The sequence below is a fragment of the Sapajus apella genome, unplaced genomic scaffold (genome assembly GCF_009761245.1).
Source record: "Sapajus apella isolate SASKATOON/1434 unplaced genomic scaffold, GSC_monkey_1.0 scaffold6, whole genome shotgun sequence".
Lineage (NCBI taxonomy): Eukaryota > Metazoa > Chordata > Mammalia > Primates > Cebidae > Sapajus > Sapajus apella.
The window spans coordinates 17,456,805-17,468,259 of NW_022436946.1; the positions used below are offsets into that span (position 1 = coordinate 17,456,805).

At 36.3% G+C, this 11,455-nt stretch overlaps 1 protein-coding gene across 1 annotated transcript; it reads right to left on the bottom strand.

The window, feature by feature from the left end:
- Window positions 1-10,638: 10,638 nt before the first annotated feature.
- On the bottom strand, window positions 10,639-11,240 carry LOC116548987 (trace amine-associated receptor 8-like). The gene is given in 2 exon segments (XM_032274438.1): window positions 10,639-11,135; window positions 11,138-11,240. Coding segments are annotated over 2 exon segments (600 nt in total).
- Window positions 11,241-11,455: the final 215 nt, after the last annotated feature.

Consider the following 11,455-nt stretch of genomic DNA (forward strand, 5'->3'; position numbering starts at 1 on the left):
GGGGGGGGGGGGGGGGGGGGGGGAGCTGGGGAGAGACAGCAAGGGGAGAGATTCCAGATGTAGGTGATGGGGAGGAAGGCAGCAAATCACACTGCCACGTGTGTACCTATGCAACAATTTTGCATGTTCTTCACATGTACCCCAAAACCTAAAATGCAATAAAATAAATAAATGGGGGGGAAAAAAAGAATAATTTTTCCATCTGCATTGGTTACCAAAAAGCAGAAATTATTATAATTGTATAGTGAGGGGAGCTTGAGATTGATGAGATAAATTGCATGAAAGCATTAAAATACTGCATGGTGTTTAGACACACCAGTATTTCTGAGATGCTGGTGGAAGCATCCCTTCAAGACATTGTTACTTAGAACACATCTGCAACGTGTCTGTATCCACATGTCAAACGGGCAGTGAGCCCTCTCTCTGACTACACATTTGTTTGCAATTCCTGGAGATTGGCCTTTGTGCTCCCAATGCTAAAACTAGTAAAAAAATAAGAATAATGAGCAGGAAACTGGAAAATGGGAACAGAATCCTCAGTAACATTCCCAACGCTGGAATGTAAATACACTGCTGAGTGAAGAAAAGTATTATTATCTTCCTAAAGAAGAGTTCCACTCTCTTTACAGCACAGAGCTGTGACTTTAGAGACGTTTGTGAACTTGCTTTTCAAGTTATAAAGAGTGATAAGTATTAATAATCCATCTTGCTATCTGATTCCTAGGCAATAAAATTAACACTGTTTACCAAATAATTTTCAGATTCTTCTTAATATTTTCTGAGTGTCTGATTTTGTGAAATGATGTCAATTGCTTAAATAGACAAAACCCTGTGCAGGGTTTTCTCAACTTGAGCAAAATGGACATTTGAATTCAGATAACTCTTTGAGATGAGAAGCTACCTGTGCATCACATGGCTTTTGGCAGCACCCCTGCTTCTAGATGCCAGTAAAATCCTTCAAGTTGTGATACCAAAATTGTCTCCAGACATTGCCAAATTCCTCAAGGTACAAAATTAACCCTCTACCTCCATTAAGACCATTGTTTTCGGCAGTAAAAAAATATCGAGTGATGCCTGCCATTTCAAATAAAGAAATAATTTTATGCCCCCTTCATCATTCTGAGATTTATTTATTAATTCATCTATTCAACACATATTTATTGAATGCCAGTAGCTGTGTATTAAAGTAATGGACAAAACTGTTATGACCATGATACTCATGAAGCTTGTAATCTTGGGAGGGAAACAAAACTTAAGAAATAGAAAGACAGATTTGTGATTTCAAATAGTGATAAGCACTATAGAGGTGAAAGACAATAGCGTCTACGGTAAGCACAGTGGCAGGCAGATGAGACAAAGGGGCTCCTAAAAACATGAGGGAATAAAAATTCTACTTCAATATTTGTAGAATTTTAGATATTCTATTTTTTATTGTACCATCTAAACTTACTAGAGGATTCTGTTCTAATTTATACTGTTATGTTCAGGATTAGTCAATAAAGGGCACCTCGTCCAGTGCTGAGATGGGATGTCCATTGGAGGGTGTTTTCAAGGCCTCTAAAATTATTGCACATATACAGTTCTTTCAGTCTTGCTCATAAGACCATCATCATAAATGGATTTGGGTCAGATAGGATTAAGAGTAAACAAAAGTCCTCTTTCCCAGGGTTTTATGATTCTAACACCCAGAGCAGAATTTGGAGGCAAACTTTTGAGTGTCTTGCATCAGCTAAAGTTTTCAGCCTCACTTCTACACTTGATCTTTATTTTGTAGGTTGTGAACTCCTTAAAGGCATTTCTAAAATAAAAGTCCACTAGGTAAACCATCTCCCCAGTGACCCAGAGTGTGAAACTTCTTCATTATGACCAAGGTGAAAGAAAGATGTGATAATGAGCCCTGTGATTGCGGTACCCAAACTCAGAAGTTTGTTAATAAGAGGAAGGGGAGATACATGTTTTGTATTCTTGTCTCTTTGGATTAGAGGCCCAAAGCAACCAAACACAAAGCAGGGCCAAAGTGTTCAACTGCAAATGAAGAGCAGTGGGCATTGAATACATGCAATCAATTTATTTGCTATATCAGCTTTCTTTTTTGAGACGGAGTCCTGGTCTATCACCCAGGCTGGAGGGCAATGGCTCAATCTTAGCTCACTACAACCTCTGCCTCCCAGGTTCAAGCAATTTTCCTGCCTCAGCCTCCCAAGTAGTGCTATATCAATTAACACAAGTTTAATTAAAGTAAAGAATTCTAGATAAGTGTTTTGTCAAAACAAATTTGTAAAACACACTGACACTTAGATCCACTGAAAAATGAATCACACAATAGAATCCTTGAATTCCAAGGATCCTATTGTTTTTGGTTTTGAATTAATTTATTTATTTTCAAAACCCAGTTTATTGTGATACATATACTATTATATGAAAACAATCATAAATCTCTAGGACATTTTAACTATATAATTTTAAATTCATGAATGTCATATTATCCATTATAATTCTAACAAAACTTATCTTTCTTACAAACATAAATTATCACTACAATCCTAAAAACTCTATTACTTTATATTTTTATAATATTAAAAGAAATTTTAGGCATGCTTGTTTAGTTATATATTTCCTGGTTTACAAATTATAGAATACAGTCTCTGAAACTTAGTATACAAAAGTATGTGTTGACTGCTGTGGACCAAAGTGTAAGAATCAGTTTTATTCATTTATCAAACTCAAATTGATCAATAACAACATGTCAGTTATGTTATAATTATGGCAAGCAGACTAATTAGGGTTTTGTAGAAATCACAAGTCAAATTGTATCTGTGTAAAATGATGCGATTAGACACATTAATTGCTCTTTGCAGCAAATCTCACCCCCACTTCCTTTCTCCTACCATGAGCAACCACTGATCTCCTTTCTATTGCTATAGATTATTTTTGCCTGTTCTAAAAATCACATGTTAAGACAACCACACAGCATGTACTCCTCTATGACCAGTTTCTTTCAATCAACTCAATGTCTGGGAGATTCATTCATGTTTTGGGTATATTTGTAGTTCATTTCTTATTATTGCTAAATAGTATTGTATTGCATGAATATACCACACCTGATTTATCAATATACCCTGTTGATAGACATTTGGACAGTGTTCATGCTGGGGCTGTTGTTAATAGTATTATTGTGAATATTCATATACAATCATTTGCATAAACCCACGCTTTTATATTTTGTGGTAAATATTTAGATGCAGAATTGGTGGATTTCATGGGAAACGTATGTTTGACTGTGTAAGAATCTAATAACTGTCTTCTAAAATAAAATCAGTTTTATTCATTTATCAAACTCAAATTGATCAATTATAACATGTCAATTATGTTATAATTGTACCATGTTATAATGCCACCAGCAATCTGAATATTCCAGTTGCTCCAAGTCCTCTTCAACACTTGATATTGCCATTTCTCTGTATTTTATCTATTCTATGAGGTGTGTGGGAGTATCTCACATTTTTTAGCTGGTGAATAATGATGTTGAGCATTATTTCATGTTATTATTAGCTGCAAATGTATTCATTTTAGTGAACCATGTATAAAAATGCTTTTTTCATTTTTCACTGAATTTTATTTTTTATTATTGAGTTGGCTGGATATATCTTATTTCTAAATACATGCTGTAAATATCTACTTTTTATTCTCTTCATAGTGTTTTTAAACAGTAGAAGGTTTTAATTTCCATAAAATTCTGCAATTTTATATGGTTATTGCCTTTGTTTCTTTTCTAAGAAATCTTTACCTAACCTGATTATCACAACTTTTTTCTTCTATGCTACCTCTAGAATTTTTATAATTTCAATTCTTATGTTTTGGTCTAATTTTATATTAATTTCGAATATGTTGTGAGGAAGGGTTTGAGGTTTAGTAGTAGCCATAGTGGTAGTATATGGATATTCAGCAATTCCAGCAACATTTCTTAAAAAGATTATTCTTTCCACAATTAATGGTATTTATCAAAAACCAATCAATCATTCACGAATGGGTCTATTTCTGGACTTTCTATTTTATTGCATTATTTAACATGTATATATTTAGGCCAATATCTTACCGTCTTGACTGAAACTTTCTAGTAAGTTTTTGTTTTGTTTTGTTTTGTTTTGTTTTGTTTTTAGATGGATTCTTGCCCTGTCACCAGGCTAGAGTGCAGTGGCACGATTTCGGTTCACTGCAACCTCCACCTCCCTGGTTCAAACAATTCTCTTGCCTCAGCCTTCTGAGTAGCTGGGAATACAGGAACATGTCACATGCTCAGCTAATTTTTGTAGTTTTAGTAGAGATGGGGTTTCACCATGTTGACAAGGATGGTCTTGATCTCCTGACCTCATGATCCACCTGCCTCAGCCTCCCACAGTGCTGGGATTACAGGCATGAGCCACCTCACCCAGCCTCTAGTAAGTCTTAAAGTCAGGTTGTACTACTATAAGCCTTCTACTTTGTTATCCTTTATCAAAATTGGTTAGTCCAGTCCATGTCTTTTGATGTTTCATATAAATTTTAGAATCACCATGTCAATTTCTGCCCAAAAAAATCTGTGGAATTTTTATTGGCTTAAAATTGAGTCTATAAATAAATTAGGGAGAGAGAGGTGGTGAAACATCTGATCAGGGTAAATTTATTCATTTATCCTTTTAGTTCTGTCATTTATGGTTTATAAAGTTAGATGTTCTGCAATTAGATACATGCATATTCAGGATTGCTCTATTTTCCTGATAACATTGAAGAACTGGACATCTTAAGTGTTGAGTCTACTAATGTATAACCATGTTGTATCTCTCCATAGATAAGGAGCCAATAGAAGAAAAGCAATGGAAACTAATAGTGTTTAGCCCAAATTTGGCAAAAAAGGAGAAACAGAGAATTAAAAAACAAAGGGAACAAATGAAATATAAATAGCAAGAAAACAGAATTAAACCCAAATGTATGAGATTACTTACATGAGATGTAGATATAAATATATATATATCTTCAATTTCTCTCTCTATATATATGTATAGCACTGCAATTAATAAGCTGAGATTGTCAGAATGCATTAAAAAAGCAATACCTAACTATATACTGCCTACAAGAGATACCTTTTAAATATAGACAGATAGTTTGAATAAAAAAGAATTGAGAGGGATATACTATAATAATAAGTATTAAATAAGCAGGTGTGGTTATATAAACAGCAGACAATGTAAAATTTACACAAATAGTACTTTAAGAAATAAAGAGGAACATTATATAATGATAAAAGAACAATGCTCCACAGGAACTGAATGTTAAGAAGAAGCCTCTGAATAGGTCTGATTTCCTGGAATTGATTATCTGATATAAGCATATTTAAAGGTATTACTGACTCCATTTCCAGTGATAGCTAGGGAACTGGTATTCTGTGGCATACAGTGGCAAAACATTTGCTCAAATTATTGTCTGTAGACACTTATAGTCAAATGTTTACAGAAAACAAGGCTCTGGGTGACCATGTGTTTGCTGCCATACAGCATTTTAATAAGAATGAGGAGTATAATGGGTTGGTTAGTTACGTTCAACTGATCTGGAGACCTTGGGGACAGAAAGGGACACGTTTTGTAAGCTAAAGGACATGAAAGCTTCTATGAATGCATTGAAAGACTCTCTTATCTCTTATAACCACAGGGATATGTTTCTGAGTATTGAACCCAAAGTAAAATTCTGTAGGTGGCTGAATTACAAAGCAAACTCAACTTCCAAATTCCCAGGGTCTCTTTTATTAAAATCCTGGAACTGATTTAGAAGGAAAAGGATTTTGAAAGTTAGAATGGTGACATGTAGGCAGATCTTTATAAAACTGGGTACCTCAAACTCCTAAATTGGGTCAAGCCTTTTCTGCCAATGGAGGCAGCCTTTTCAGCCCTGCCTGAGGAGGTCAGTCTCCTTTCAAGTAAAGAATGTATAATGTCCTCTTCTGAGGTAGTTGTCTTGCAATGTACTGCTGATCTTCCTCACAACCTACTCTTAACACCTTTCCTTGCTTTTAGACTGACTTACAATCAGACTCAGGCCCCAGATAGAAGAGGCACATAGTGTTACCTTGAGGAAGGATACACAAATCAAAAGAGTTGGATGATTTTGACAATATATACTAGTAGAAACCTGAAAACTATCTGTGGGACTGAATCCAAACCATAGAATACCAATAGAGAAAGAACGTAAAGTTGGATTGAGCTGAATGTATTGCTATCAGCCCACTAAGCAGATAGTCTATATTAAATATTTTAGTTTCAGTAACTAGGAAGAGCGCCCACAGATTGCTTGATCAGATGACTGAAATATGGATCCAAACGCAATACCAACTGAAGATGAAAGGTCAGAACTTCCTTTCCTTGCTGTCAAGAAAGGCATCCAAATACTTAGGGAAACTTGAAACTTGACTGCTTGAGTGAATTTATCATATAAGATATGCTCACCCAATGCAGGAGGGACCAGAAAATATGACCTTCACCATAGCTGTATGAAATAAATGTATGAGGGAAACCCAGCACCCTAGAAGAGCTCTGCAGTGTGAGATCAACATAATGGAGCAATACTAACTTTCTCCAAGAGTGTATGGAAAAAATATACCAATGAGGTGAACTTGAAGTTTGATCTCATAGGTTGAGGAGAGAAATTAAAGGAAAAAAAAATGCTGAACACATAACCAAGAAAGAGAGAACAGTGTATGTGCCAAGCCTTGGAGAAGAGGAGGTGTCATGTATCGTCGGGATTGACAAGGAGGTTTTGTTATTGTAACACAGACACGGTTTAGGCAGCAGCATGGGATAAAGGAGAAATGTACACAGGATTAAGACTGATCACACCTGCATTCATTTTCCAAGCACTTTGGATTTATGCAAAGGTCAGTGTGTGGGAGGAGAGAGGACAAAAATGTACTAAATGATAGGTACAAATCTTTGGCATCACACACTCAGGTATGCTATGAATGTGATGTATTTTTCTGCAGTTCACTTTAATTTGCTTATATGCTTGCCTTCCTTTGGGTACAGCAAATAAATCTCAGTACAATTAGAGTTTCCTCCTTTTCCCCAGGGTGGCATCCAAGCTCCAGTAGACTTGACCTCCACACAATCATAGTGGGCACTCTCTACAGTCTGTCTTGAGGAATGCATTTCCCTAACTTTAAACAGCACATTTTGCATCTGCAAAGGCAAGTTTTCCTTCCAGTCTTGTTGTGAAGTCTTCCTCTTCCAATGCCTATGTCCCAGCCACAGGTCTCTGTAATCCCCTGGCTAGTGCTGATGCTCTGGCTTAGCCTTCTTTCTTTTGCTAGGAAGTCATGAAGGTTTTAAAGAAATGTCAACTCTAAGATAGACAGGGGCTGTTAAAAATATTGCTTCGTGCTCTGGCTCTAAGTCCTTTTCTGACGGTCAGTGACTTGAAAAGTTCAACTTTGCTTTTGTTTGTTTGGTTTTCATTTTCTATGCTCATCACCCTATGTCTATCCAAGTAATTAAAAACCTTGTGTAGAACTCTTCCAAACACACTCTTTCAGAGTCTTCTGAGATTGCTGAAATCAGCTATGACTTCTGAGATGCCATTTTAACCCTTCAACCAGTATTGTTACAGGGTCACAGTCCTAACTCTATGTCCAGGGTTTTCAATCAGACATTCATAGTATGAGACATCTGAGAAAACTCCAAATAGGATCCCACGTCTCTTCAGGGTGACTCTCAGGATATAACTCAAGATGCTGTGCTAATGGGAATCGGGACACGCTAAGACATTCTACCTTCTGCAGAAAACCTTCCTATTCATTAACCTCACTGAGGGTTGTGTTCTTACGTCTATATGGCCTTTATTTTATCACGTAAACAAAATCTTGAATTAATTCTTACTTTGTAAGTAGCCACATGTTCCTGGAGGAAATGGATTTGGGAATGACTCTTGGTAGCTTCTATAACTCCTGAAAATAGCACATAATTAACTTTCAGAAGAAAGAGTTGGAAGATCTGATAGATTTGCTGCAAAATAACACTTATAATACATTAATACAATAAGACGTAATTCCTAAGACAGTTTAATGCCTTTAAGATGTCGTTTCTGAAATATACCAATGCAGCTATCATTTTCTTTCACATGTTAAAAGCAATATGCCACAGATACATACTCAAAAGACATTCTCCTTGAATGAAAACATGCAGATAACGCTAATATCAACGCTCTGATCAGAACTGAGATATGTGAAATGGCTCTATCAATTTTAACATATTATTTCATCACAAACATGTACATGATAGAGATAATTTACAAAGAAATTATTACCTCCTCCACCCACATACAACTGTCTGTCATAGATAAGAGGAGACTTCATAAGAAGGTACTTAAGAATGTACATATATAGGGGCTATATTATATATACTGTTTTGTAAGCCATATTAGAAGTTTTTGTTTTGTCTTCAGCAAAAGAAAAAATTATTGTAATTGCCTTCACGTGTAAGTCTGTACAAGAAATCTTAGCAGTTTTTAAGGACTTCTTAACATTCCATTACATAGGTAGAGTACAATATATTTAACTTATTCCATGTCGATGTAAGTTTTTTCTAATTAACAGTTGCGAGTTATGAAACAAATATGCTTGTAATATGTGCTTACTTGCAGGGCTCTTTTCTTAGGATTAATTGTTAGAAATGGAACTGCAAAATCAAGCAAAATGTGTGTTTCAAGTTCTGGGTTTTTTTTGTTTTGAGACAGAGTCTTGCTCTGTTGCCCAAGCTGGTGTGCAGTGGCATGAACTCGGCTCACTGCAACCTCTGCCTCATGGGTTCAAGCGATTCTCCTGCCTCAGCCTCCCAAAACGCTGGGATTACAGGCACCACCGCCATGCCTGGCTAATTTTTGTATTTTTAGTAGAGACGGTATTTCATTATGCTGGCCAGGATGGTCTTGAACTCCTGACCTCTTGAACTGTCTGCCTCGGCGTGTTTCAAGTTTTTATACAATTTTTTGGATTCCCTTCAAAAAAAGGATACCAAATTATATTCCCCTGAGATGAGTATGAGCGTGGCCAACTCTTATGAGAGTGCTCGACTCCCAGCACTGTGATCACCATACTGTGGTATTAATCCTAACATTTGCCACCTTGATATAGGAAACTGTCATATTATTATCAGCCTTTGAAGATTAGTAATAAATTTGGCATTTTAATATACTTATTAGTCCTTTGCATTTAAAAAAAATTGCCTATTCATTTGTGTAGTGGGGTGGCAACCTCTGTTTCTGTTTTGTAAATGATTTTAAATTTTTTTTTTTTTTTTTTTTTTTTAAGACAGAGTCTCATTCTGTCAGCAGGCGCGAGGCTGGAGAGCAGTGGCGCGACCTCGGCTTACTGAAACATCTGTCTCTCCAGCTCAAGTGATCCTCCTACTGCAGCCTCCAAAGTGGCAGGGACCACAGGTGTGCACCACCATTCACAGCCAATTTTTTATGTTTTTTATAGAGGCAGGGTTTCACTACGTTGCCCAGGCTGGTCTCAAACTCCTGGTCTCAAGTGGCTCATTTGCCTCGGACTCCCAAAGAGCTGCAATTATGGGTGTCAGTCATGACACCCAGCCCTTCCTTTCTTCCTTTTCTTTCTTTCTTCCTTTTCTTTCTTTCTTTCTTTTCTTTCTTTCTCTTTCTTTCTTTCCTTCATCTTTCTGTCTTTTCTTTCTTTCTTCTTTTTTAACTTATTATTTTAAGTTCAGGGGCACATGTGCAGGTTTCTGATATAGATAAACTTGTATAATGGGGATTTAATATGCAAATTACTTTATCATCCATTTAAGCATAGTACAGGATAAATATTTTTCATGATCCTCTCCCTCCTTCCACTCTCCTCCCTCGAATAGGCCCCAGTGTCTGTTGTTCCCCACTTTGTGTCTGTGTGTTCTCATCATTAACTACCATATAAGTGAAAACATGCTGTATCTGGTTTTCTGTTCCTGCATTAGTTTGCTAAGGATAATGGCTTCCAGCTCTATCCATGTTCCTGCAGAGAACATGATCTTGTTCTTTTTTATGTCTGCATAGTATTCTGTGGTGTATTCTTGTTCCATTAAGTATGCTACCAACAGCTTTTCAAAAGTTTTCATTTTTTCCCTAATTTGCCTGTTTTTTTATTGAAGTTTAAAATATTTAAATTGAGTTCATGACGATTTGAGTTTTCTGTTATGATTCTGACAAAAGAAAATTATGAAAGCAATATTTTCTTCTAATTTTATAACCTCTGTAGGAAATCAGCTTTGATTTTGTGAATGATATGAGGCAAGATGCTTAGCAATATTTTTCCAAAAAAACATATGTCCCATCATCATTTCTTGAATAATCTATTCTTTTCCTATAATTTAAAATACATTATTATTTTCATCACTGGCCATGTGCTAACTTTGGATAGTATTTATTTAAAAAGAAGACAGCAAAATGCATTATAATATGATTGAAACATAAAATAACAAACCGTATGAGATGAGAAAAACAATCCCATAAAAATCACTACTGCAGAAATTGAACCAAACTTATTTCCACATTTGTGAAGTATCTCCAAAATATTAATATGAGTTCTGTTCTGGGCCTGTAATGGCTGATGTGTAAAGCTCAGAGACCTGTTAGGAGCTGCAGAAAAACTGGATCCCAAGAAATAATCTTCTCAAAACCAAAGCAAAGCAAATCCAGCCCATCATCACTGGCACCTGTGTAGAACACAGCACCGCTGTACATGAGAGGCAGAATCCAGGACACACTGATGCAAATTCCCGACACAGACACGGTGAACTTGGTAGGGTAGACCAAAGGGTCAGTAACCGCAATATACCTGTCGATGCAGATGAAGCACAAGTGGAGGACAGAAGAGTAACAAAATGCCACATCACAGCAACTGTGAAAAGTACAAAATTTGGCTCCAAAATACCAGCAGCTCTCCACAGACCTGACCATACTGAAGGGCATCACAGTCACACCCACCAAGAAGTCAGCACAGGCCAGAGAGGCAATGAGGAAATTGGTCGGAGAGTGCAGCTGCTTAAAATGAAGAACAGAAGTCATTACTAAGAGATTTCCAAAAACAGCCAGCAAAGACCCAAAGCTAAATGCTGGTACAGAATCACCCCAGATCCAGGAGAATAGGGAGTTTTAATACAAGATCCATTCACATCCTCATAGCAAAGCTGCACAACAGGTTGGAGAAAATTGCTGGTCATGGTTCTGCTGTTTGCTATTTCCTTCCTTCCTTGTGACAGGTAATTATAATCTTGAATTCTGAAAATTAAAATACAACAAACTGCATATGTAACTACTTACAAATATTGTTCCATATTGTATTCTTTTTCAGTTCTAATCTAAAGAGAAATTAAAGGAATTCAAAGACTTAAAACATAATTCTGTCTTTAATCTCATAATTATTTCTGTCACTATG